This window comes from Vulpes vulpes, chromosome 14, assembly GCF_048418805.1.
Source record: "Vulpes vulpes isolate BD-2025 chromosome 14, VulVul3, whole genome shotgun sequence".
NCBI classification, from domain to species: Eukaryota; Metazoa; Chordata; class Mammalia; order Carnivora; family Canidae; genus Vulpes; species Vulpes vulpes.
Window position 1 is genome coordinate 110,761,143 of NC_132793.1, and position 27,732 is coordinate 110,788,874.

At 57.6% G+C, this 27,732-nt stretch overlaps 1 protein-coding gene across 5 annotated transcripts; it reads right to left on the reverse strand.

Moving 5' to 3' along the window:
• UVSSA (UV stimulated scaffold protein A) lies at nucleotides 1–27,455 on the reverse strand. Of its 5 annotated transcripts, none has more exons than XM_025998776.2 (14): nucleotides 27,126–27,455; nucleotides 25,295–25,490; nucleotides 23,998–24,328; nucleotides 23,282–23,402; nucleotides 22,210–22,590; nucleotides 21,231–21,343; nucleotides 20,984–21,112; nucleotides 12,872–12,995; nucleotides 7,294–7,432; nucleotides 6,746–6,871; nucleotides 5,951–6,134; nucleotides 5,408–5,519; nucleotides 2,941–3,115; nucleotides 1–1,320 (listed from the first exon to the last, which is right to left on the reverse strand). In XM_025998776.2, exons 2-14 carry the CDS (start codon nucleotides 25,390–25,392, stop codon nucleotides 1,227–1,229), a joined length of 2,127 nt encoding a protein of 708 aa, XP_025854561.1. In that variant the 5' UTR covers nucleotides 25,393–25,490; nucleotides 27,126–27,455; the 3' UTR covers nucleotides 1–1,226. The 5 variants fall into 5 exon arrangements, with proteins under 5 accessions (XP_025854561.1, XP_025854560.1, XP_072593826.1 ...); XM_025998775.2 differs by lacking the exon at nucleotides 27,126–27,455 and adding an exon at nucleotides 26,733–26,913; XM_072737725.1 differs by lacking the exon at nucleotides 27,126–27,455 and adding an exon at nucleotides 26,733–26,784 and having other exon boundaries at nucleotides 23,998–24,237.
• Nucleotides 27,456–27,732: the final 277 nt, after the last annotated feature.

Genomic DNA, 27,732 nt, shown 5'->3' on the forward strand with positions numbered 1-27,732 from the left:
GCCAATAAGCACATGAAAATATAATTAATATCATTAGTCATTAGGAAAATACAAGTTAATGCAAATCAGGATACCACTTCACACCAAGATGGCTACAATTAAATCAGATAATAACATGTGTTGACAAAAATATGGAGAAATTGGAACTCTCACGCACTGCGGTGAGAATGTAAGGAAAATGGTGCCGCTCCTTTGGAACAGTTTGGCAGTTCATCAAAAAGTCAAAACAGTTGTCACATGAACCAGAAATTCCACTTCTAGGTGTAAACCAAAAAGAAATGGACATGTATGTCTGTACACAAATGTTCACAAAAGCATTATTCATAATAGCCAAATGGTGTGGAGAGAACCCAACTGTCCGTGAGAAACAGATCAGCAGTGTGCTGTGCCCACACACTGGGTGTCATCACTGCACCACTAAAGGGCATGGGGCTCTGACATATTCCACGACATGGAAAACCCAGGAGACATGAAAGACCACATATTGCTGGGATTCCGTTCACCTGGAAAGGGCAAAGCCACAAACAAGAGGGAGGGGCTGGAGTGAGGAGTGGGACAGGCTTTCTTCTGGGGTGATGAAAGTTCTAGAACCAGGTGGTCCAAGGCTGTACTATGTACTTAATCCACTAAGTGGTACACTTTAAAAGTGTGAATCCTACGGTGTGTGAGTTCTATCTCAATAAAACTATTTTTTAAAAAACAAAAGCAGTGAGGTAGTTGTTGGCATTCTAATGCAGATCCGTCACCAAAACGCTTTGTGCACTGGAAATGCAAGGTGTAACACTGAACGGCTCACTTCTCTTTGTGTTTGTCTTAAAAACAGTGTTTACATGAAGTGTGAGGTTTCCTAGAGCCCCTGTGAGTGACCACTGCCTGGGGAAAGGGCTGGGAGTGGGGGGTCACACATGGGCCATTCACTCTGAAGCATGTCACAAGTGGATTGGCTTTGCAAGGTGCCCCACCGAGACACAGCTGCCTATGTCACCTCCAGGATCTCAGGCAGGCAGGACCCATAACTAGATGGCCATGGCCTGCCACAGCAGGGGACAGTCCATACCTGCAGCGCACTGTAATTTGAATCTGTACTATTTTCTCATATTGAATACACAAAACAACGGTGGCTGTGGCTACAGCCCAGTCCTGTGTCTGTTTTCCCATCCTAGTGCACCAGCCAAGGGAGAAGAGGAGCTGATGGCCAGAGGAGACCACATACATCGTCTGGCCCTCTAATTCAGCGCATAGTTAAACTGGTTTGCAAACTTCTCATGCTTCCTCCGGTCCATCTGATTCATGGCTGTGATCACCCTCTGCACAGCTGCCCTGTGGGGAAAGCAAGTGAGACATGATCAGGGAAGTCTGGCCAGGGCTCTGGGTTCCAACTAGAGGTGCCACAGCTTAGAGAGCCTAAGAGCAGTCCTGGCACTAATCCTGTGGGCTCCCTAGACCCCAAATCTCACCAGCACCAGGCCACACCCCAAGATAAAGGCAGAGCCTGCCCTGCAACCTGTCGTGGAGCAGTGTGAGGGCAGACGCAATTAGGAAGCACCAGATCTGGATCCTTCCCAGCTTGTTCTTGCCCAGCCACATACACAGCGCCTCAGGGCACAGCCATGGGGCAACAGTGCAGGATATGCAGCAAAAAGCACAGATAGGCAGGTCAAGTGAGTCTCACTGCCCGAGTGCCTGGGCTCTGTGCTCAGGAGGAAGCCACTGAGGCCACCAAGCAGTGATGCCCTGCTGCCCCCAGTGCTTGTGTGACTGCTGGGTGCATCCCAGGGGTTCTGCTACCTTATGAAGGGCATGGTCACCTGTGCCCCTCCCACAGGACAAGTTCTAGGCAATAAAGCTGCTGCCACGAAGCCAGCATGAAGGCCTTCTGAGGATGGAGAGAGGAGGCCGGGCACAGAGGCCCCTTGGCCAGTACTCTGGGTATCAACACCCAGGGTGCCTTCTACCCCTGGTGGATCTGCAGGAAGCCAGCCTTGTGTTTGGAGCCTGGGGAGCCACACTGTCCTCAGGATGCTGACTCACGCGAAGGCGCAATGAGGAGCCACTCCCCACAGCCCCTGGGGACTCCGTGTGGGCACAGAGAAAGCTACCCTCCTGTCCAACCTGACTCAGGCCAAATACCTGGCGATGCTGGCCAAGAGAGGAGAAGAGCCTCCTTCACCCACTACACTGAGCTGAAGACCTTCTAGGGGTCTGCTGGAGAAGGCTGCCCCCCTGGGTGGCCTGATGGTACCCAAGAGACCCGCAGGTGCTTCCTAAACAAGTGCCCCAAAGCCTCTGGCAACACCTGTGCACGCAAGACTCATCTGGCCAGCCACAGTGGCAGGAAGGCAGTGACAGTGCTGATGGGTGGCCCTCCTATTCTGGCCCTGCCAAGTCCCAGCCACAGCCACCAGGCAGGTCCAGCTGTGCTGCAGAGATGCCCCATCCCTGACCCACCTCCCTCACAGCACTGGCCAAGCTCTGATGGAGTGGAGACCTGCATGGTGCCTCCCATCACACCAGCCTTGGAGGTGACTTCCCTGCCCACAGACCACAAGAGTCCTTCCAGGTTAGCTGGGCAAGGTAGAGACATGGAGCTGGCTCAGTGCCAGCAGTCACCATGGAGGCCTCACTTCATCCCCAGGAAACGATGGTGTGCTGGTCAGTGACCCCCCCCAACCCCCCGCCTCTGCCTACTAGAGAAGACACTCATCTATCAGCTTCAGGGTGACCAGCTCCGGGCTCTGCTCCTGACTGGCCCCCTGCCCCCTGCTGACCAGGAGCACCCATCTTGCCTGGGGACCCAGTGGTCACAGGGAGAAAGGCGTAGCAGAGAGGAGTTAAGGTCTCGGGCCCTGGACCTTCACGGTGTTAGAGAGCTCAGCCAACCCACTGCAGCACCCCCAAATCCTGGCGTGGGGTGGCAGGAATGCTGCATGCAGCCCTTACTTAGCAAACACCTTCTTGGCGATGCGTGCGCGGGCAGTGTTGGCCTGCTGCTTCAGGTCGGCAAGGCCGGGATGCTTCTTCCGCTTGCCCTTGCCTCTCCCGCTGGACCGAGATGAGCCAAGGTCCACTCCCGTGGCGGCCTCCACATCTCTCATAAACTCGGGGTCCTGCCAGTCTGCCAAGAGACCCCAAGATTTAAAGAAACTCCTGATCCCTCGTTGCCTTGAGGGCAGCTCAGAGTGCCCACTGCTGGCCAGTGACAAGGGGGGCAGGCATCCAAGGCTGAGTCCCCCACCATCCTGTGCCCCATGGGCCCCTGTGCCCACAGAGGCCAGGAAGGTGCTGGGTACACCCACTGACCCTTCTGGCAGGAAGGCAGTGGAGGCTAGTAGCTGGGGGGGCAGTGCCACATGCAGGCTACCTCCCGGCCGCACCTGTACTGGGCCCCATTGGCCCCCAATTACGGCTGCCTGCTGTTTGCACGCAGCAGGGGCGGCCACAACCAAGGGGTCAGGACGGGCCAAGTTTTTTTTATTGGCCCAAAGAGAACTTGACAACAGGCTTCAGCAAGAGGGGGTCATTTCACCCGGATAGCTCTGCTTTTCCTGCTGCACACGGTCGGCCATGGTGAGCTCTGGCAAGGTAGCAGGAGACAGGGCTCCAGGTCCCACAGGGCGTGGCCTGGCCAGCCTGGGGCTGTACCTCTGTGGGGACTGAGGAGAGGGTTCATGGCCTAATGTTCTGGGGCTCCCAGCCCTGGGTTCGATGGGCCCTGCTGTGGCCCTGGCTTGGCCTCCTCTGCCCAACCCTGGTGGGGGCCGGACTCCCTCTACCAGGTGGAGTTGAGGTCCAGGAGACAGAGTGCCATCCCGCTCAGGAGTGACAGCACAGCCACCCTCATGCGCCCAGACCCACGGACAGTGACCCCAGCTTGCGGAAGGCTGCTTGGCACCCCACACACCAGTGGCGGCCACCGGCCCATGGGAAGCCTGCGGCCAGGGTCCGAGGGGCCAGGATGCATGCCCCACACAGATAGACGGTGAGGCCTCCCCAGGTTGATTTTTTGAAGTGAGGGAGTGCAGGGCTGCACGATTCAGTCCCAGGAATGATTAATCCCAGATTAAGGAAAACTGTCTAAACAGTTTATCTCCCATAATAAGAAGGCGCCACAGTTTAGGAGCTCAGTGAATGCAGCAATTGTTTAAACACCACGGAAAAATACCGGCGCCCGGTAGAGATGGAATGAGCATCTCAGTAAAATGAAGGAGCAATTTAAAAGCCTTTGAAGAAAATCAATAGATGGCGGGGCCGCGTGGCCTTCCTGTGCGCTGGCGGGCCTGCAGCTCGGCGCGCATTGTCACCGAGGTTAGCCCAGGGAAAAGAAAATTGCCCCGCGTGCGAGGGAGGCGGGGATCAATACTGTAGTTAGTAAAGAGACGCTATTTCACATCTGACTGGCCAGCGCCGGCCCGCGGCCGCGGCCGATACCTGTTGTTAACAAGTCACTGAGGGCTGCAGAACCAGATACTCTTCAGGGCTGACACAAAAAATACGCACTTAATTTGCTCCTGAGTGTGAGCCACCAGGGAAGGCCTCGCCCCGCGGATTAGCAGGTCACTGGCCCCTCCCTGCCGCCATCCATGGCCCGGGGGCTCGGACGCCCTGTCAGCCTGAAATCTGACATCTGTCAAAGGGAAAAAACCCACTAATGACCACAAACACGGCCTGGCTGGGACCCTCACATGCAGGCCACCTTCCCTTCCTCAGGGCTCTGGGTCTGCAACCTGGCTTCTTGGGGCAGACAGAGCCCCAGGTGGCCAAGTCTTCCAGACCCTAATGCAGGCAGAGACACTGAGACAGACCAGGGTCTGGTGGGCATCCACCCTCTTCTGAGCATGCCCACATGCACCCAGAAAGGGACAGTCACTTCCAGGTGACACCACCTGGCCCTGTTCAGGGGTCCTTTGACATCAGGTGGCCAGCATGTGGCATGTGCCAGCACATGTGCCTGGGATCTCTTTGCTTCTGCCCAGACACACACCCCCAAAGCCCACTATGCTGCCCAGGGTGGGCCTTATAGGGTGGCAACTGGCAGCATGAGCTCTGCAGAGGGGAGGGCGTGGCAAGGCACCACAGAAGGTATCTATCTGGCAGGAAGCGAGCTGCTCTTCCGTCTGGAGAGCAGGCTTCAGCCAGTAATTTTTCTTACCTCTGTTCCCCTTATTTCCTTAAAAATGTGATTCAGAAACCAGAACCCAAACCTCCAACAGATAACATGGTGGTTTCTGGCCGTGTGTCTGTGTCTCCTGGGGGCAGCTATAGGAAAACATGGCCCACCAAGAAGCCTGTGTCCCCTGCGGTGCTGTTGTGACTTACAGCCATGCTAGAGGTGGCAGGCGGCCACACACAGGGTCCCAGGCCATCCCCGCCCAGCGGCCCACCTGCCTGCCCCAGGCCCCACACTTACCTGCATGGCCTGCCTGCCTCTGCTGCTGCTGCCTCTGCTCACGGGCCCTATCTTCCTCATGGAGGGGCCGTCCCGCATCATCTCTTGGGATGATCTTCCCATGAAAAGGGCACTGTAACAAAGAAAGAGCAGTTCTGGCGGCCGGATGGGGCTGCCCACTGTCTCTGCCGACCACAGCCCTCAGGGTACATCTGTGATGGAGGGTAGGCCTACACTGGTCTGGCCAAAACCACCTCCCTCCACACTGCTCACCCAGGCTCAGTACAGAGCAGGCCCAGGAGGCACAGTGGACAGCAGGGACACAGTGACCAGGGCAGAGCAGCCCAGGTCCCGGATGTCAGACTCTCAACCCTGGCCATAAGGTGGTGGCTAAGCAACATCTGCCAGCCACAGACAAGCCCTCCCTGGGATAGGAGCCTGGCCAGGGTAGTGGCTGGCTAGAGCCCAGCACTTTACCTGGCCACCCTGTCCTGGCTCAGCTGGGCCCCAAGGTGACCATCCCCACATGCCTGTGGCCCCCACTGGCCCTGGCCACCACCTCACCTTTAGCCGGTCCTGCCGCTCGCAGAGCCGGCCGTCAGGCCTCAGGGCACGGCACCGGTGCCGCACAGGCTCAAATGTCCCCGCAAAGGTGATGTAGCGGCTCTGCAGCATCTCTGAGACATCAGCGCTGTCCACTTCTGTGTCTACCTCGCTAGGTTTCCAGAAGCGGTGCTCAGAGTCACACCTGCAACATCAGACTCTCAGAGCTGCCACAGGGATGCTGCTGGACAGGGCGCCAGGCACCCCGGGGAGGAGCAGAGTGCAGAGACTTCTGGACCCTGTCAGAGGTGCTACAAGCCAAGTCTCTAGAGTCTGCTCTTGCCCACAGCCTCCAGTGCTGCCCCCAGTCTAGGAGGACAGGCAGTGCTAGGCCACGGGGGCCGACCTAGGGGCCACACTCCCGACAGATTGAGGGGATGCAACTGTGCCCCCTTCCCAGCTACAGCCCCACAGAGAGCATGTAGGCCAGCACAGCGAGGGGATGGGTCCCCAGAAGGTCCATGCAGAACCCCAGGCCTGGCCCATGTGGACATCAGAGGCACCAGAGTCTGGGGCAGAGCAGGATGGGTCAGTTAAGAGCTCTCAAGATACCAGGAGGTAAAGTAGGACATCTCCCCAGGGAGCAAAAGAGAGGTTCAGAGAAAGTCCCAAATCCCACTTTGGGGCACAGTTCTAGGGAGCCTGTGCGTGCTAACTGCCCTCATGCTCCTCTTGTGCCTGGTTTTGTGTTCACAGGCAGGGGACAGGCAAGGAGCAGGCTGGGCACCCATGGGAACCAGATGCGACCACACTTACTTGAGGATCTTCCCAGCCACTGGCTGCTCCTGGCCCCAATAGCACAGGTCCACTCCAAAGGGCACAAAAGGTGCCCGGGCCCGCTCTACTGCCAGCTTCCCAGCCTCCTCTGGTCCCACAGGTGCCCTGGAGAGGCCACAAGAACAGGACACACTGACCATGCATGCCAGAAGCCAGCCACAGCCACCTGCCTCTCCCTCTTGTCCTCTGCTCTCCCTAGACCTGGGCTCCAGGGCAGCCCTACCTGTCCCCAGGGAGCCATGCAAGGAGCTGGTCTCGGATCTTTAGCCTTCACGCCAGGCCTGGGGGTGCTATGACATCTGTCCCTCACACCCCACAGCCTCAAGCCTCTCTTGTGCCCTGGCTGACATGCCAGTGCTCCGAGGACCCCCCGATGCTGCTGGCAGCCCCTGCCGTGGGCACAGATGTTGGCAGGTGCTCGCCTGGCCGGTGAACATGCCCAGGGCTGCCTCCACAGAAGCCAAAGGGGCCTCGCAGCCAGGAGGCAGCTCAGTGCTCCACGCAGAGGCAGGGCATCTGGACGTCACCTGGGGCTTGGGGATGGGGGCAAGCGTCCACGCAGCTGATGCAGCTGGGCAGCAGCAGAGGTGGGGTCACATGCCTCCTCGTCCCTCCTTGTCCTCTTCCTCACTGGCAAGCTCCGCACAGCCGGCTCTTTCTCCAGCCCTGGAACACAGATGTGTCGTTTCCGGCCACTGTTCCCAAGACTCCAGGCAGACCCCCAGGGGCACTGCTGTCACAATGGGACTGACTGCATGTGTTTGCAACAAATCTTCCAACAGCCACAGCCATGCTCCACGTGGCACCTGTGGGCCACGATGCCTGCGTCTCCCGACGACACCTGCATGGCACATGGCCGTCCCCATGTCCTCAGAACAGGCTGAAAGCAGATTCCTCAATTCCACTAGCCAGACCCTCCCTGACCCCTGCTGGCCCCTCTCTGTGCTGTCACCATATAAGCCAGGGTTCCAGGGCTGCACAGCACACAGATCAGGAGACCAGTGGCACGCCATCCCTGCCCCTCCAAACTAGCTGAGGGCCTGGGGGCCGAGCACGGCTCACAGCTTAAGGACTGACCCACCCAGAAGGAAACAAACAGACTGAGCAACGTGTCTCAGACAGAGGACGAGACGTCACACAGGCATGCTGCACACTCCTGCGGTGACGATGTACCAAACAGGTGAGGCACACTTGAATGGTGGGCACCCCTGGGAGCTCTCTCACAGCTCAGGTATGGGGCAAAAAGCCCACTGAGTGTCAGGAAATGGACAGAAAAAATGGATGGTCAAGTTATGAGGAAATTTAAGGACATTAAGGATGAAGAGAAAGATCCAAAAAGCTTCTACAAGAAAAGGTGGATACCATGGACAACACTGGCATCAGCAGTGACGGTGAACGTGCCATCTCTGGAGCTTGTCCTGAGAAGACTGAAGGACAAGACATTCATGCTTACAGCTTTCCATCCAGCTTGCTAGCATCTGGCCATGCCCATGAGGGGCTGCATGGGCATGAGACCCCTTCTGGCACCACCGGGAGGTCTGCTTTGAAAACACTCTCAGATCAAGTAATCAATCCGTTAGGGAGGGAAGTGAGTTTGGGCGTGGGGCAAGGCATGTAGGCAAGGCATGTAGGCGTGAGCACAGGGCTGGGCTGGGGAGGCAAGGAGGGAGGGCAGTGCAGTCGTCCTTACACCATGACAGCAACTGTGTGCAGGAAACATGAGGATGAATCTTTCAAAAATGAGGAACAACCCTCAGAAAAATCAATTTTCTTACAATTTTATTAATATTTAATAAATGGATTTAATAATCTAGCAAATGAAAGGTCAGAAGAAGAAAGAAACAGAAGTGGCGACAAAGTGCCTAAGACATCTAACAACGTAGTGATCATTCCTCATGTGGATTAAAGTAGTTCAAAGGCAGGCTGATTAGTTCCAAAACTTTTAATGATTTGCGGGCCACATGAGACCCACTTACAACAAACGACGCTAGAGACGTGCGAGTAGACTTATGCTGCAAGTGGGGACCCAGAGAAAGTGGGGTGGCAGCGTTGCCAGGATGACATTTCAGTAAGAATGGACACACGAGGAGGGACACAGCGCATCTGGTAAGCAGCTCAGGGGCTCACCATGGTGGGCTTTGCGGACCTCACAGATCAAGGCCAAATCAATAGGCGTGTGGGACGCTGCCTCCAAGAAGCCCTCTGAGTGCACACGCACACCTGCCAGGACCACCAGGCAGTAGGACCCGAGGGGACCTCAGTGTCCCCAGACCGCATCTCTAGGCCACGGGGTGGTCAGAAGGAGCCCAGAAACTGACACACACCCTCTAATTCACCCTTCCTGAGCACACAGACTCATGGTGTAGATGGTCCCGCTGAACTCACAGCTCCACCCAGCAACCCCCCACAACACGGATCACAAATACTGCATTTAGAGAGAAAACCAGAGGGACATGGCAGCACTCAGGACCTGAGGAAAGTCTTGGCTGGGCTGGCACTGCCAGGAGGGACTGCATCTGCTTCAGGCAGCAGGGGCAGTCTGACTTAACCTGGAGGCGGCCGCCCAGTCCTATGCTGCACCACAGGGCTCAGCGGACCGGCCACTTTCCATGCATGGTGTTCCCGGCGCATGGCCACACACGCAGCTGGTCTCTTGGGAGCTCCCGAGGCCCATAGGCCCTTTGCAGGAATCATCTGCCTGCCCTTGCTCCACATGCCTGGCAAGCCTCCTGCTGCCCTTTCTCAGGTTCCGGCCGCTGAGCATGGAGGATAGAGCCACTAGGGTGTGACAGGCCCCCCATGGTGGGGACCCCGCACCAGGCTCCATCAGCACCAGGATGCCCTAGCTCCAGCTCCCCAAACCCCCAACACCTCTACTTGGGATGTTGACAAGGTGTATCACTAACTGCCGCAGAGCCTGTCACAGTCAGCCCATGAGCGTGCACGCGCCACACGCACACGCCTGGTGCGGGGGATGGGGGGGGCGGCTGATAAGTGGGCACTGTGGCATTTAGATGGATACAATCACAGCCTGAAGATCAATATGAGAATTCCTAGGAGTTACAAGAATGAAATATATTTTTCATTGATTTGTTGTTTTAAACCATTAAAAAGATGGGTAAGCGTGTTAAAGCAGAGTAAATACTCAGAGTACTAAAAAAACACTACCATTTTCACATTGTTGTAGAAAATCAATCTCGCTGACATACTTTCAAAGTAAGACCCCAAAAAGCAGGCGGCACTCCTCAGGCCCGGGAGCGTGCATCCTCCGGGAAGAGCTAGAGGCCACACTGAGCTGGCACTGCCTCCCCTGCTGAGCCTGCCATCTGAGGGCATGGGCCTCAGGGATGGGACCCTGCCTCAAATTTACTCCACAGTTGCCTTCAGAAAGAATCCTACACTTGCTCAAATCCCCTTTTTTGTTTAAATTGACCAAGTGGCACCCATTTGCCTGGAGCACTAAGGCAGACAGGGCGGGAGCGATGAATCGATAGCGGGAAATGGAGAGGCTGCGGCTTCCGTGCGGAGTTAGGCCGCCGAGCTTGACATTATTGATTTTACCTAGTTCAGCTGGCCTTGTAATTAAAATGTAAATTTGAGAAAGAGATTATGTCCTGACAGAAATGGTAGGATTAAGGGGAAGATAAAAGCCCCTCGGTGAAAATTCAGAGAAAGAAATGAGAAAGAAAAAGCGCCAGCTTCCGCAGCCGTGTGGATTTAGATGAATCTACTGCAGGTTCACCTGCATTTAATTGAAAAAACAGTGGCGGAATATAAACTAGTGTTATGAACTGACTGACTTGCCCCGGCACATTTCTGTGTTTGGAAACCTCCAGAGCCCCGGGGCCCGCTGGGGCTCACGGCCGCATTCAGGGTGGTGGCCAGGGTGGCATGGCTGTCTTGGGGATGCAGTCTCCCCTGGGTCATGACCCCCAGGGACCCAGGCTGTGTCCATCGCTGCCCCAGCCCACCTGTCTGGGAACACAGATGGACAGCACTCAGCCCTGATCCATGTTAGCCACCAGCACAATCTTCCAGGTGACAGAATGTCATGAGCCTTCCAGAGAAAACGGGTGAGCTGGCACCAAGACCAACAGGGCTTCTGGTTCCCTCCACATGCACCAGGCCTTTCGAGGAAGTGGACATCGGGGGCAGGCCACAGTCAGGTGCCCCAGGAGCACAGAAGAGGCGTCCCACCCATGCCGCCCACCTGCTGCTGGAGAAACACCCAGAGCTCGGTGGAGGAACCACACAATCAGGCTTGCAGGCTGCTCTGTGGGGACAATTTCCCTCTGCTCTGTCCTGGCTGGGTGGACAAGGCCCGGAGGGAGGTTCACCCACTGAGTTCAGGCACGTGTCCTGTGAGCACAGCAGGGCCCACACAGCCTCTGTCATCCAGTCCCCTCAGCTACTCTTAGTGGGGAGGCCAAAGGATCCATGGCCGCTTATGACCCTGCCAGCAGGAGTGTCCCTGTGGGTGCCTAGCAAGTGCTTCACTGGGTGCTACTTCCCTCATGCCAAAGTGGATGTGGCACAGACGAAGCACTCCACAGACTGCACTGTGGTCCAAGTGTGACCCCAGGCCAGAGGGCAGCTCTCCCTTCTGAAAGGGCTCAATGTCCTCAAAGCGGGATGTGCATAGGGCAAGGGCAAGAGTCTGCAACTGCAAAGTCACAGTCAGAGGATGAGCTGAGGGTCAGGGTGGGGCTCCCAGGCAGGGCCCAGAGCCTCGCAGCTTCACCTCTGTTGGACAACCTGCCAGCCACAGGAGGCTCTTAGGCAGGGGCTACCTGCCACCAGGCTCCTCTGCTGCAGAAACTTAGAGAAGTGACCACACTGAGCGGGCTGTTCCCTGGCAAGTCCTGCCCCCAACTGTTCACTGTCCTGGCCTGGGCACGGGAGGGCGGTCACTGCTCCTAACAGGTGCCTTAAGCAGTCCCCAGGCACCTCATGGATGCAGGTGAGGCCTTTGGCCACAGAGAGCCCCTCCTCTGGGTGGGGGGGTGGCAGCATAAACCAGGGATGGCAGGACCATTTCAGACGCAGAGCACGGAACAAGAGACAGGAAGGTTGCCTAACAGTCAGAGGAAGACCCAAAAACTAAGGGAAGGCCCACGTGGCTGGAGCAGAGGGTGAGGCATGCACACAGGCCCCTGGCGGCCAGGGAGCAGGTATGAGTCGCTGCTGCTTCCGCGTCCAGGTGGGTGCCTGGGGAGAGATCATCTGGCTGGTGGATGGCAAGCAGGAGAGGAACCAGGGCTGCACTGTTAGGTGTCAGGTCTAGATGTGCTACCCTGGGCCACACCTGAGCTGCCAATCATCTGAACAAATTCACATTTCACCTTCAGATTCAGAAATCAAATGGTTTGTTTTGCCACAGAAACCATGGTCTTGTTTTTATTTGCTTCCTCTGTGTGTGTGCGGGTAGATCCTGTGGGCGCACACCCCTGCTCCCCAGAAGGCCACCATCCTGGGGTGCAGGTATGGAAAAGAAGGAAAGCCCAGACAGGAGAGACCAGTTGCAGGTGGGTCTGCATTTCTGGAGCAGCCCTCCTCTGTCACGAGGTACACAGGTGTCCTGGGCCAGACACAGAGGCTGTGACTCCACAGACAGCAAGCAGGGGTGCCCCAGCTAACAGGGCCTGGGGCCTCGGGAGCCTGAGAACAGGGTGCAGCCACTGCTAGCCATTGTCTCTTTCCTGCCCCATTTGGCCTTGCCACCTTGGGAATCACACCACACCCCCATAGCACTCTCCCCTGGGCATTTGGTGCCTGCCCCACTCCTGGACTCCCTCCTAAGTGCTGAGACCTCTCTGTCCCCCACAGGGCTGCCTCTTGCATGTAGCCAGCTTGGCTGTACCCCCTAGATGGGTGGTGGAGCCGGCCCAACACAGGGGCAGCAGGAGCCCACTGCAGGGCAGGCCTGGGGGAGGAGCCCTGGCCAGAGGTTTGCCTGGGACATGAGATCTGTGGTGTCGGCAGGTGGGGCATCCACCACAGCTGGCTCCCCTGTTCAGTGGACCCCAGACCCCAGACCCAGATGTGAGGTCACACTCTAATGGTCAGCATCCTTAGCAGGATCCTGGCTACCCGAGTTGCACTCACCGTACTCAGGCCGCAGGTGGTCGGGGATGCAGGCCTCATACCCCTCCTTCTCTGGAACCTCTACAAAGTCCCCGTCATCATCGTCATCGCCATTGTCCTCGTCCCTGTCCCCTGGGGTTGCCACCTGTGGAAACACCCCCAGACCTGTGTATAAGCACAGCACAGAGGCCCAGGAGTTCCCAGTCCTGCCTCTGTGGAGACCTTTCTCCGGGCTGGGGTCCAGCGTCAGGTACGCTGCATCACCTTAGACAAAAGATTGTCTCCAGGCCTGGTCCCACTTGAGCTCATGCCAGGTCCATGGCTATCCCATCAGCCGGCCATCTAGGGTCCCCATCCAAACCACATATAAACTTGCCCCACTGCCCAGTGCCCTTGGGAATGCATGAAGATGCATGGCTATAGAGTCTCATGCAGTAGATGTGTTTCCAGAGCCCCAGGAGACTGATATCACCCAGCAAGAGGCCAGCTCCCCGCTCCCATGACAGCACTTGTGGAATATTCTGTCCTTAAGAATAACTTGTTTAAAAAGCCACTGAAGAAACCGTTTCCTCTGGTTGAGGCCCCCTTCCCCATCCAGGCTAGTGTGGTGAGGAGCCCTGAGCCACCAGAAAAGAGCTGGGGGCCCCCCTCCGTGCCCCCCTACCCAGAGGGCCTGAAGAACCACATGGGGTTGGCTTCCTTTCTACAAGACCCGGATCTCTGCCCTTGCCCTGCTGGCTGGGCAGCACCTGGCCCGGAAAGTGTGGCAGGGACCCTACCCATGCAGGTCGTCCGCAGAGGAGTGGGGCTTCTGTAGGTGGCCCCACATTCTCAGTGACCCCCACAGCCCTAGGATAGGACTTGGGAGGGGAACAGACCATCAGGACCAGTCCTTCCTGAGAGGGAAGCACCCACCCCACTGCCAACCCACCTGGAACACTTGGGGGCCAGCTGAGCCAGACCAGGGTGCGGACCGCACCACTGCCACCAACAAATTCAGTCCCTCCAGAAAGGAGACCCCTGTCGGGTGGGTGCCCATGACATGAACCCTCAAAGGCAGGAAGAGACAAACTCTGGATGGAGAACCATGCGGCACATGCCTTCACTTCCAACGGCTCTCCTAGCAGCACACCTCGGGGGCACAGAGGAGACCACACTGTGCCCAGTGGGTCACAGATGCCAAGCTGCACCCTCACAGCAGCCAGTCCCCGCAGAGCCAGGCCTGGTGGCGGCCACGGCGACTGGGCATCAGCAGCCACATGGGCTGTACCTGCGGTCCAGGACGCCTGCCTTGAGAGGCATAATCAGATGCAAATGCACTTTGTTTGGGTACAACCCACGGTGGTGCATCTGGGAAGCACGGGAGACATTCATCATCGGAAACTGTAATTTTTTGTTATCAGTCTAACACTGATCAAAAGGGAAGCCTGTCTCCACCACTGACCTGTGAAACGTCCCAATTATACTCTTTGGAAATGACAGGGGCACTTAACTCCCGAGCTGGGCAAATGACGGCGATCAATCACGTTTGAATAACAATGAGCCACGGACCTGAAAATTATTTTTGTATAGAATCTACCCAGGAATTTATGAAAGGTGGAAAGCAGCCCAAGGTTTTAGGGCATTACGGTTCTCGGCTAGTGCAGTGCGTATCAAACACTAAACAGAATTTATGTGTTTTAATTTTCTAAAAGGTAGATGTGGACTGGGTGCTACAATGCATAACACGGAGTGCCGGATTTAAAATATGGAGGTCATTTTCATAAAATATGACGCTCACTGCTCACACCCTTCAATTTTGCCAGGGACTTTTACTAAATTTTCATTTCCTAAAAAATATTCAGCTGCTTAGCTAACTATTAGGAATTATATCCTCTTTCTCCCTAACTACAACTGTTTATTCCCAAGATGAAATATGGAGCCCTGGGCTCCTCTTTGTTCTTAAATTAGCACTGACGAGGCCATACCAGGCAGCACACACCTCCAGGAGGACGCTGTCCTCTGCAAGAGCCTGGGGACTCCCCCGGGGTAAGAGCTGCCCCCCCACCCCCCACCCAGGGTCCCCGCAGCTGGGCCTCTGGCCTCTGTGGCAACGCACTGGTGCGCGTGAGTGGTGAGCTCCCTGGCTATGGGGCGGCCCTCCCCACCCACGGCGGGTGGTACAGCGCCAGGTGGACTATGCGGCCAGTACCAAATCCACCCTCGAAAGCTCCCAAGTTCAACATCTCGTTCCCAGTCCAGGGCTCCTCAGCTCTCCGAAAGCTCCGCAGCACAAAGTGAACTGGACGTCAAACCCTGAGCCCAATCAGGGCAGCGCAGTGACAGCCAGTGTCCAGAGGCAGAGGAAGCTTCCTCTGCTTCCCCAGGACTGCTCTGGTCAGGCAGTCACCACTGCTACAACACCTGTGTGACCTACTAAGAACATGGACACCACCACAGTCAAACCAGAAAGCCCTCCCTGAGACCTGTGTAAAGCAGTACAGTCTGGGGAGACTGAGGCCTGCAGGAAGAGCTCATGGGAGCCAGTCCTATGTGGGGCAGTGAGGTGGCCACCTCCCCTCAAGGTCAAAGGTCACAGGTCAGAAACAGGCCTGAGCCAGGCAAGCAAGGTCCTGGGCAGGGAGTGGGCAGGGGCATGTGGATGCTGTGAGAACAGGAAGAGAATCATGCCCTCAAATTGGGGTCTACTTGTGAACTGTTCAATGCTGCTGGGAGCAACAAACCACACAGAACAGTCTTGAGAAACCAATCCCCCCCCCCCCACACTGCATCTGAGGTGTGCACCCATCTTCTCCAACAGGTGGAGGCCCTGGCCGGTGGTCAGAGCCCCACGGCCCATCGGACACCTCCCTCACTGGGCAGCCCCTCGGGAGAGGCCAGCCAGCCCACAGCCACAGGGAGGTGCAGGCCGGGGGCTCCGGCCTTCCTTGATCTCATACAAATGGATTCGCACCCACAGTTAAAAGGATTTAGAAAAATGAGCCTCTGGGATCATAATTAAACAAGCAATAAAATGGCTAAAATATACAACACAATCAGCTTACAGCAGTGGGGGTATCGGGGTTACTGATTGTTTGAGGGGAAGAGGAAGAGCGACCTGGCTCTGGGAGCAGGTCTGCCCGCCAAACGCACGCCTGAGATGCAGCTGGGACCGTTAAATAAATTTTGTACGATCTAATTAACTCGGTGCGCAATCTCAATTACTTTTCACCCAAGAAATCACTTTTGTTCAGTTTTATGTGTGTCTGTTTCCCTTTTTAAAAAAAAAAAATGATGTAAGGCCTCGTCAGACAAGTGAGCTCCGAACTGCATTTGTCTTTCAGCGGCTTGATGGCCATGCATTTAAAACCCCATTCTATCTTATAAACTAAAAATTAAACGTGCTCAGCTGTGATGGTCGTCATTGCATCTGCTATTTATATGCTAATGCCCTCCCTGGAAGGCCGTGCAAATTGCCCAGCCAGGCCAATATCTCATGTGCATCTCCAGCGGCTGGGGACGCGCCTTCAGAGGGCAGAGGACGGTGGGGCGCATGCTGACCAGCAAGCAGGAGGGAACAGGGCCCCTGACAACAGCACTCAGGGCCACACAGAGCCTGCTTGGATGCAGACAAGGCTGCAGAGCACAAGGTCCCCCACTCAGAATAGAGCTGGTGCAGATGTGCATCACTGCATTCCAGAATGACCGTGGCCCCGTTTCTTGTCTGATCCAAATCAGCGGCAGGTTGGGGTTCTCGACAGGCCTTGCCTTGGAAACTGCTCCCACACCGCACCCGGCCTGCCAGCAGTGCAAGCCATAACACCACGGGGCAACGGGACACCTGGGGGTCCATTTCCAGGGCATCCGTCACGCAACACAGGAGCCTCAGGCAGTACCTGGAGCCTGTGCTGCGGTCACCCATGCAGGGAGGCCACCAAGCAGGGCATGGCCTATGAGAGTGGGTAAGCGGTGGGACAGTACATCCTTCCCAGTAGACTGAGGCTTTTCCCTTCAGGCGGGTCTCACCTCCCAAGGAGGTGGCCATCCACACAACAGAAGCCACTGTACATGCTGTCCTCCCTCAGCCTAACCTTTTCGGGCAAAAGTGCAGGCAGACATCACCCTCTGAGACTGAGGCTCAGGGCCTCCCCCAGACTCAATCTTCCCATCTGTGTAATGGGGTAGTGACAGAGTCACCTCATAGGGATGCTCATAGGATCAAAGGGATGACATGTGAAGGTGTTAAGAGCAAGGGGTGCGCACAGCACAGGGAGGGCCTGGGTGTGGTGGGGCGGAGAAGGGCCCTAGAGCCCCAGGGCACAGGTGAGGGGCTGGCCTGGGCAGTTCGGTGCCTACCTGAGTGCTCTCTGGCCTGGTGAGAAGGGCGGAAGGCATGTGACCCCTCCCCCGGCTCCCAGCCCTTGGCTGCAGCCGCGTGGCCTTCAGTGTGATGGAGGGAGCCATGTCACCAGGAAGGTTGTTTACCGGCCCTGCCGAGCACAAGGTCCCTACTGCTGGCTGATTTAGTTTCCCTGCCTCCCCGGCCTGCCTCCCTCGTTCAACATTTCATTCCCTGGGCTTCCTGCTCTGTCCTTTTCACCTACAGGAAGCCAGCCCTCATGTGGCTCCAGCAGCATGGAAAACTTGTCCCACACAATGGCAGCTGGAGCACCCAGGACCCCTGCCTGAGGCACATCCTCGTCACACGATCTGCCAGGGACGCCTGCCCTGAGCCACGTGGTCCGGCTGCGTTTGGAACAGAGAGGATGTGTCCCCTGGCAGAGCCCTCGACCGCCACGTCAGACTGCTCATCAGACCAAAGCACCCACACAAGCATTTTACCCACTTAAACACACAACCCAGTCGTTCAAAAAAAACCATACTGCTGATAGTTTATATAAACTGGTGCTCTAGGTTAATGTTTTCAGACATATTGGTTGGTAGGAAATTAATATTTTGTTAATTACACAATACAAAATAATCGCTGTTCTTGGCCACATAATTAAACCGCAGGCAATTTAAAAGTTTATAAAGGATTTTTATCAGTTTAACGAATGTAGCAGCCACAGATTATTACACCTCTCCCGCAGCAGCAGGACTGGAAACTAAATCTACCAAATGATGCTCCACATTGATCTATTTCAGATTTATCCCCAGCTGCTTCCAAACAGAACTGAGACACACTCTATAAAACAAACAGTTAAACATATTTAAACTGGCTGAAATATATCTTAAAGACGGAACCTCCGTGTCAAGAGGAAAACAACACATACAAGCCAACAACTACACAAAACCCAGAACCAGGATACCTTCTAACTATCCGCCCTGTGGCTGGTTCCTGTCGGGCTGTGGGGAGGACAGCTCCCAGGCCTGGCCAGGAGCCCTGTGCTCATCCTCTCTGACATTTCTGGCAGAAGTTCAAAAATACTTAGGTCTCACGTTATGGATTAGTGTCCCCAGCTCAGCCTGTGGAGCTCAAGGTTTCAACGCCACCCGCTAGGCCTCTGTGAGGTGGGGAGACGCGAAGGCAAACGATTGAAAGCCCCAGACGTTTGATTTGAAAATGAGTGGAGCACACGTCGTTCATAATTTCTAATTACCGCAGCAGCTTCTGCGGCCGCCCGGTGCGGGAGCAGATGTGCAGATATGGGCGGCTATTCTGGGAAGCGGCGCTCACCTGAGCGGGGCACTGCCACTCAGCCACTCGGGCCCCAATCGCTTCATCTCCAGGCGCCGCTGCCCGCCAGCGTGGATGAGCACAATCTCCAAGGATTTCAGAGCACTGTCTTTTTAAAATCAGTTTGTGGAGAAGCATCTGGGAAGTGTCCACTGGGCTGATGGAAGCTACACTGCCTCTGTACATGCAACTCCAGGCTACAAGGTCCCAGTGACCCAGGGATCTCTGTGCGCCCCGCCGACCCTGTGCAGGAGGGGCAGGGCCACAGAGCCTGCCCCCACCAGACGCATCCTCCGATGCCCTCGATGCTGGGGGTTCCCCAACAGTCCAGCAGATCGAGGTGCTGGCTGGAGCCCCTGGGTCTGCTGGGGGCAGCAGAAGCCACAGTACAACTAGGCAGCCCCAAACTGGACCCACAAGATCCCCAAGGCATCTGCTGGAGAGGGGACCCGACCCACCCTGGCCACTGCCCACTGGTCGCTGGGGGTACCAGCACTCGGGACACAGCAGCCGTCCTCCCTGGGTCCAACAGGACACCCGCCCTTGCCCTGGGGGCTTGAACCATGAGGCCAGGGTGGGCTGGCCGGCATCAGGCCAACATGAAGGTTCTGCTGCCACCTCTGGGCTCAGTGTCCTGCCAGCCCCAGCAGTGCTACCAATCCCCAGGCCTGGCAGGACAAGACCATCCTGCCCAAGCAGCCCTCACAACCCCGGGGCTCTCTCAGCCCCCAAGGGCACCTCCCTCAGCTCCTGCAGACCTGGCTGTGGAGAGGTGGTCTTCATGCAACATGGGCTGGTCCTCAGGGCGCCATGAAGGAGGCACCCAGGGGAGCCACCCGGTCCCCCCACCCTTGCCTGATCTCAGGCCAGCCTCTGCTCTGATGCTGTGATCCTGGGTCTTCTAACGTTCGGAAAGAAGTCCTTCCTGACGTGCTGGGCAGAGTGCACCAGATCACTTTCCTCCTGACACAACAACCTCCCTTCATCGTAAAAAAAAAAAAAAAAAAAAAAAAGATCTTGATCAAAATGCACAAAACTAACTTCTTAGTGAAGTCACACACCTGAAATGCTCTGCGAGGAATCTCGCACCCACAGAAATCCACTAGGACATCAGCCAGCAGAGGCGAGGCTGTGAGCAGGCCCTGCTCCTGCCCAGAACTTTCCTGAGACAGCACAGCTTCATGGGAGAAAGGCAAGAGTGCCCTCTGCCGGTCCCCGTGGCCTGCATACCCTGCACTGGGAGGACAGCCGCTGGTGCAGCTGCTCAGAGGCACACCAAGGGCAGGGGTGCTGTGATAGGTGTCCAGGGGCCCCATAGGGGTCCAGTTCACTAGGTGCTGAGAGCCAGGGTGTCGGTCCCCATCCATCCTAGGTCTGAGCGGCTCCGAAGCTCTTCTCTTCCTCACCAGGGAATACTGTTCCTCCACCCCAGAATTCCTGTTGTTAACAGCTACATCTGCCCAGAGCCAGGCCAGGAGTTGTGGTCCAGGGGCCTGGCTCCCAGCAGAGAGGTGCACTCTGGAGGCTGTCTTCCTGGTTCTGACACAGCGGCTGCTGTTCCAGCTGTGGCTGCCCCTCCCTGCTGGCAGGCCCCGAGGACACCTGCAGAGGACACGGCTCTCACATCCCTTTTGGACATTAAGGTCCAGATCCTGGCATAGGCTCATGGGAGGGGGCACCATTTTCGAGGCTCAGGGTTGCTGCCCAGTGTCTGGTATCCCAGAAGCTGATGGACTTCCTGGCACCCCATCGACAGGTACGGGCCTGTCCCTGCGTCACCAGGTTGCCCGGGGACACAACCCTTGAGAGGACCAGCATCCCCCTCTCAAACCACACGGTGCCTGGAGGTGCTACACAACCAGCAGACACATATCCTTGACTATCCTCCCCAAATGGGGCACCACATCAAATGTTCGCCCTGCTTCACTGCCCCGGAGCTCCTCTGTGGAGCCCCGCTTGGGACCATGGTATCCATCTGCCCTGGCCAGGGACACGGCCCTCTGCACAAGCCCGAGAACAAGTCTGGATTCTCTGTCTCCTGCACGTACCCTAATATGGTGTGTCCTTGGTCACGCGCAGGTGGACAGGATGAGACCCTGAGCCCAGAAAGCCTTTCCCAGCTCATGGGAGGCTCTGCTGGGGGTACTCGGGAAGGTTTAGGCTGCAGAAGTGCAGCAGGGCTGGGCTAGTTCTCAGGCCCTGTGATCTCCCTCCTAACTAGAACTTTCTGCCTCCTTCCCCAGCTCTGCCATGCCCTCCTGCCCTGGACCCTGTCCTAGCCCCTCATCCACAGGGAGGCCTGCCTATGCAGTGCTCTCTCACCCTCCTGGTCAGACCCTCCATTTCAGGAAAGGAGCTCCCAGCGAGGTAGAGCCAGAATATTTCTGAGTGCCAGTGATTTCTTGCTCACTTTGAAAACTGAGCTCAAAAAGTAGGTCTCCTCACTTTCCCTCCCCCAGTCCCCTGGCAGCACTCACCTCCCTCCTGTGCCCCTCCTCAGGCTTAATGTCCAGCTCTCCCGATCTCCTCAGGGCGGTTTCCAGCTCCGCCTTCAGGTCAATGGCAGCTTCTAAGTGTCCACCATGGACCCCTGCACGGGTGAAGAGCTGCCAGCGAGGGGGCACGTCACTTGAGCAGGTTAGGGCACCCTCCCTCACACCTCGCATGCCCTTTGACGTGGCCCCAGCACCCCCAGCATGTGTGTCTGGTGGAAACATGCATTACCTGGACCCAGGAGCACACGGCTGGCAGAAACTTGTTTTGGATAAGCTTGAGTGCATCGCGGGCCGAGTGGATGACAGCGTGGTTGTCCTCGTCCTCATGCACCCTCAGGGCGTCTGGAACACGGGGTCAGCAGAGGACATGGGGCAAGTTGTCCGTCTCATCCATCCTGCCCCAGCCACACTCTGCCCAGGACCCCACACCTCACCCCAGAGACACAGACTCACTACTTTAAATTTTGATTTTGGTGGAGACCATTTTAGCCAGACTGCACATCTCCCTGCACACAGGCCTGAAGACCCTGCTCATCCCACAGAACCTGTGGAAGCCCTGGACCCCCACCCCCTGGGGCTGCCCCTTACCACTCTCAGGACGGAGGCTCAGTCCCAAGGGGCTCTTTTCACATCCCACCCCCCAGCCCATATTTGGCTGGGCACCCCCACCTCTGCACACTGTCTGTCCCTCTAGACCCAACCAGACAGTTCCCCTGGGGCTGCTGGACCCAAGACGCCTGACAGGTCTTCACACAACTAGGTAGTCTGACTGCTCTTCCTCTGTTGACATCCCTAGCAGGCTCCCAAACCACCCAGAGCCCACAAAGGGTGCAGGCCACGTGGGGCCCTTTGCATCTCTCCTACGTCATCACGAACATGGTGAGAAGCCGCTCTCCAACCACATTTTCCTGCAAGCCACAGAGGCTGGCCTGAGCCCGACAGTCACCCTCTGAGCCCGACAGGCCTGGGACTGGGCAGCACAGCCTCCCCAAGGGCTCCTCAGCCCCTCAAAGTGTCAGGCTTGCCTGTCACACGGAGGACCTCAGGGTGGGACCACAGGACCCGAGCCTCAAGTCACCCCTCACCCCAACCCCGGAGTCTCTGCTCTGCTCCGCTCACGGTCCCAAGAACTCCGGCTTCTGCCAGCGTCCCTAGGGCCCATGGCTGACGGTAGAAAGCCCAGGCCAGCATGCAGGAGCTTGGGTTACCTGAGGAGAGCTCCACATCCAGTGTGTACTTGTGGGACCCCAGGCCATGGCGCCGCACAAACCCTTCTCCGTCACTGTCGCTGTCACTGTCACCATCACTGTCCCCCTCCTCCTCCTTGGCCCCCGTGGCAGTCTGGGGTGGCCCCTCCCCACTGACGGCTCCCGGAAGGTGGGCACAGGCGATCAGGGTCTTGCTGCAGCAGGGCTGCTCCTCGTCCCCATGATTCACAGCACCGGCCTGGCAGCGGGCACTCTCTTCAGACACAGGGAAGGCCACCAGAGGTGACGCTGTCCCCAGGCCTGTGGCAAAGTCAAATGGCACCAGCAGCCTGAAGCAGGTCTCCACCTCCGTGAGGCAGCTCCGGATCTCCTCGGACATTTCTGCAGAGACAGGTACTGCCTCTTGGGTCACCAGCAAAACAATACCACCTGCCCCCAGCACAGGGCACTGATCAAAGGGAAGGCACATGCCAGCGGCAGGTGGGCTGGGTCCTTGTGTGCTGCCTGGCCGTTGTGCCTCCTCTTTCCTCCCCCGATAGAGACCACTCCTTCGGATGAAGAAGCCACAAACACAGCTGCACAAGGCCGCCCTGTGGGATGTCCTTGGTCACACACACAGGTCTGGACTTCTGCCATGAAGCTTACTGGTGCCCCCAAGGATACCAAGTGGTTGTGCCACCGTGGACAGAGAGAGGCCAGGGGAGAGCTATAAGGACACAGCATTTCCCAGCACTCCACTGAGAGCTCATCTCTACCATGGCACTCTGGTTGGCTGCTTCTCAGCAGGGACCTCCTTGGGGCCCGCCAGCACCATCCTCAGGGGGCAGAGGCCTGCTCCCTGTCCCTCACGGAAGGGTCAGGTTTTGAAGTGGGGGTGCTGGCAAGAGCAAACGGGCTGTGAGATGAACAGGCACACGTCCCTGCTGCCAGCCTAGAGACCTTTGCGGAAGCTCCCATGCAGCGCCGCCAGGGGGCGTGGGAGAGTAGAGGCTGCCCAGGGGTTCCGGGGGACAGGGCTGGGGCTGCCCACCTGCCACCCCCATGGCAGGGTGGTCCCTCACCATGCACTCACCCTCCATCTCCCTGACGGCCCGCTCAGACCTTTCCTTGTAGATTCTATCCAAGCGCTTCTGCTTCTCCTCCTCCCGCTTCCTTTCTGCCAGAGTCCTTGCGCTCACATCCTGGAAATCCACCTGGGAAATTGAAGTAGACATGAGACCTGACTACATAGAACACAGAGAGAATAAGGCAAACCAGGCCTGAGAGAAGACATGCCCATGAGCCAGGCCCTGTGTGTCCCTGGCTCCAAGGCTTCTAAACACAAGGAGACACGTGGACAGCAATGATCGATCCCCCACAGAAGCACAGTCAGCAGCACCTCAGAGAGCGCATGCTACTTGTCCCATCCCGGGGGGCCTGGAAACACCCCGGGAGGGGACTGCAGAGGTGCAGAGCCAGGCGGCATGTCAGGCTGCGGCATGTCAGGCTGCACAGACTGGCCTGATGCCCCGGGCAAGGCCTGAGCTGCCAGGATAGGGGGACAGAGGCAGCAGCAGCCAGGACCACCAGAGCCCACAACAAACCCTGACGGGATTCAACTCCTGGCCACAGGACACTTCCCTTCCTTTGGGCTTTCTGTGGAAGTCAGGACCAGAGACCCAGCTCCCTCCACATGTCTTCCTCGAAGAGCTGCTGCCCCACTCCCGGAAGCCCTCCACACCCCTAGCTGGCAGCCAAGTGGCCAGGCAAGTGTGTCCACCAATGCAGCACAGAGTGCAGCCTGCCCACCTGTTTGCTGTGTCTTAAGAAGTGGTAGCCCAAGGCGAGCTTCTTGTAGGCCGCCCCGTACTTCTCATTCCACTCGTGGACAGCCCGGGTGGCAGCCTGCCTCAGCTTCTGGGCCACCTCCCTGGGGGGTGGCAGGGGCTGCTCATGGTCAGTGCCCAGTGTGAGATCCAGAAACTCCTGGAAGTTGGAAACAACCAGCATCCTGAACTGGTGAGACCGGGCAAAGAGCTCGTCTATGGCCTGGAATGCAGAGAGGCGGATCTGGGCATGCTCCTGGCTCAGCTGGGTTGTGAGCAGGTGGTAGGTGTGGCTGAGATGCTCCTCGGAAGACCTGGGGACACCCGTCAGCCTTGCGTTACATGCTTTGTGTGCGGACAGCATGCAAAGCAGCAGGGACGCCCCCACTCTTCTAACCTTTGTCCAGAACAGGCTGGACAAACTGCAGCCCTCGGCCCCTGCCTGTTTCTGTATGACCACAAGCCAAGAATGGCTTTTACAGGTTTAATGGCTGAAACAAACCAAAAGAATAATACTTCATGACATGTAAAATCAGGAGATCCAGTGTCAGCACCCAGTTGGGACACAACCATGGCCGCTCCTTCACTTTGTTCATCAGTACTGTCCACAGCTGAGTGGACACAGCAGAGGCTCATGGCCGCTAAAGCCTAGAGTGGTCACCAGCTGGCCCATCAGACAAAGGCAGGACAGACTTCATGCCAAGCAGAGACCCCAGCCCCCAGCCTCCCCTGCAGGTGCAGCAAAGGAAAGGTCAGTGGAGCTTCTGGGACCTGCCCTAGGAGCCACCACACACCCTGCCTCCTGTAGTCCTCTCAGCTCTCTTCCCTGCAAGAGAAGCCACTGCTGTTAGGGGGTGTTCTGGGTGTACTGTGACAGCTGATCTGTGCTGAATTTTTTTTTTTTTCAAAAGCTAACGACGTCATTAAACTGACTTCAATTTTCCTGTTTTGTAAATGCAGGATAAGGACAATCAGCGATTGTGCACCTGTGCTCCCAACAGAGCCATCCTTAGAAGTGTTCTTGCCGCACCAGCCTGCCCCCAACCCCAGAACGGGGGCCCACAGCGGGATGGCCTGCCAGGGCAGGGTCCCCAGGGCCCTGGGGAAACATCCTGCGCTTTCCCTCCCCACACACAGGGACCATGGCAGAGGCAGGCAAGGCAGGGCTGGGACGGACCAGGCGGGAGGCCGGACCCCAGGGGAAGCCCCACAATCTCCTGGGGGTGTCTCAGACTTGCTGAGCCAGCGATCAGCATGAATTGCTGGACCTGAAGACATACTTGCAAATTTTCTTCAGTTCCTTCATCTTCTCAGGATTCAGCTGGGGTTCTCCCGAAGTCGTGAGCTCTTCTACCAGCTTGGACAGTTTCTGATCCATACTAGAAATGCGCGTGGCAGAGACACAAGGTGACCACCTAGTGCTTCACAATTTGTGACATTGAGCTCCGCTGCACCCTGGGCTCTTCAGGGGGTGACCTGGACAGTGAAATACAATTCAAGGTGGTATTCTGGGCACAGCCGACAAGAATTTTTTGGTGGTAAATTAGAAGAAGCGCAACCACAAAGTATTCACTCTGGAGCACTACAATCCCAGGAACGGGAGAGGTGTGTGGTAGAAAAGGACAACAACCATCTAAATAAAACTTGAGCTTTGCCCAAATGTGACTGCGGTACTTTTCCCTTCACAACGCCGTTCATTCACACTCACACAGCAGCCTCTGCACACCGCAAAGCCTCAGGGCTAGACTTCTGTAACTGCACAGAAAAACCCAGATCACGTCCAAACTCGTGCTAAGCACCCAGAGAGCTGCAGGAAGGAACTGGTAGGGTGACAGCAAGGAGAGAATGTGGGGCAGGAGGACAAGGCCCAAGGAGGTCGGGCACTCGGCAGGGACGGAGCCTGCGGCAGCAGGGGTGCTGGGCTAGCTGCAGAGCTGTTTTATTCGGTATAAGGAGGTGCCAGGCCCAGCAAGGCGTACACAGCCTCTTCAACCAACACCAATTCATGCACACTCGGCAGAGGCAGGTAGCTGCTCCCCTGAGCCCCTCCCAGCACCCCCTACCATAGACCATGGATCCCTCTGGTTGGACTCTGCCCAAGTTCCTCCGGCCAGGGCACCAGGGCTATGCCAGACAGAAGAGGGCGCTGCATTCCCGGGAAGAGGGGATGGTGTGTGTGGGGTGAAGAAGGGGAAGAGGAGGAGGAAGGAGGAGAGACAGTGTCCTGAGGAGGAGGAAGGAAAAGAGGAGGAGAAAAGAAGGAAGGAAGGAAGGAAGGAAGGAAGGAAGGAAGGAGAAAGAAGGAGGAGGAAGGAAGGAGGAGGGGGAAGGAGGAGGAGGAAAGAAGGAGAAGGAAGGAAGGCAAAAGGAGGAGGAGGAAGGAGAAAGACGAAGGAAGACTGTGTCCCGAGAAGGAAGAATGCGGAGGAGGAGGGCGGCGACGACGACGAAGGAGGAGGGACAGTGTCCTGGGAGGAGGGAGATGAGGAAGAGGAGGAGGAAAGAGGCTCAGTGTCCCGGGGCGGAGGGAGAGGAGGAGGGAGGAGGAAAGAGAAAGGAGAGACAGTGTCCCGGGAGGAAGCGGGGGACGAGGAGAGGCCCCGGGCGGAGGGCCGCGTCCTGGGGAGGAGGAGGGAGACGTCCGGGTACGAGGCCTGCCTCCAGAGCCCGGGGCGAGCCGCAGACCCCGCCTGGCATCGCGAATCCCGCGACACCTACCGCGCATCAAGCCGCTCGCCTCGCCCCTCCCCTTCCGGAAACCCCGCCCCTGTCACGTGCCCCAGTTCGTCGCAGTCATTGGCTCGCCCTGCCGCGGGCGGTGCGGGGATGAAGGTCAGCCCGGCGGTGCCCGCACCTACGCACAACGACACAGCTGTCACCTTAGCCCGCCCTTTCCGGCGGAGGCCCCGCCCGCCCCCTGTCACGTGGCCCCGAGCTCGGCAACCAATGGCTCTCCCTGTCCCTGGGGCGTGGTGACGCAGGCGCGCTCCCGGCGGGTCGGGAAGGCCGAGGCGGGCGAGAAAAAAGGAGGCGGGCGGGCGCAGCAAGTCCTTAAAGGGGCCGCGTGCCCGGGTGGGGTGCGGGTCCAGACGCGGTGGGCCCGAGGGTTACCTGCTCGCTCTCCACGCCGCGATCTCCCGGGAAGGTGCGATCCCCGGGCCCTGCCACCGCGACCGGCAGGCCGAGATGGCCCGGTGAGGCCCGAGGAGCGGGAGGGGGTCCCCCAGGGCCGGCGTGCCGCCGGGGCTTCTCCTGGTGCTGGGGCGGGGGGGCGTCAGCTCGGGGGGCTGTCGCCAGGCTTCATCTTCCCTGGGACTTCCCCTCTTCCCCTCGCCCCTTCCCGACTCGCCGGGGTTCCTCCGCCTGGACTCATGTCCACCTGGTCGCTCGCTCTTCCTGCAGCCCTTGCCCAGCCCGGTGCTCAGCCCCGTGCCGTGCAGCGGCAGGTGCACACCCTTGGGCACCCGGACACCTCCACCCGTGGGGTCAGGGCCAAGCCTGTCCTCTGGGGCCGGGGACTAGCGGCGCAGAGGAGAGCCCTGGGGGTGAGCCCCTCACCTCTCTCGCCTGGCGCACCCGAGGGTCCCCTGGCGTCACCCAACCCCTGCTTGGAGCCCGGGCACGGAGCGCCCTTCACCCAGCATGGCCCTCACCCCCAGGGACTGAGGCCTCTGGAGCAGGATGGGATGAAAGCACCAAAGACCTAGGTGCACTGGAA

What these genes read in the sequence shown, in the direction of transcription:
- UVSSA (XM_025998776.2), bottom strand. Translation starts at nt 25,392, where the DNA reads ATGGATCAGAAACTGTCCAAGCTGGTAGAAGAGCTCACGACTTCGGGA. An exon ending in TCTTAAGACACAGCAAACAG is followed by an intron (nt 23,403 to 23,997) that starts GTGGGCAGGCTG and finishes TCAATTTCCCAG; the next exon opens with GTGGATTTCCAGGATGTGAG. An exon ending in GTGGCTGGGAAGATCCTCAA is followed by an intron (nt 6,135 to 6,745) that starts GTAAGTGTGGTC and finishes CTGATGTTGCAG; the next exon opens with GTGTGACTCTGAGCACCGCT.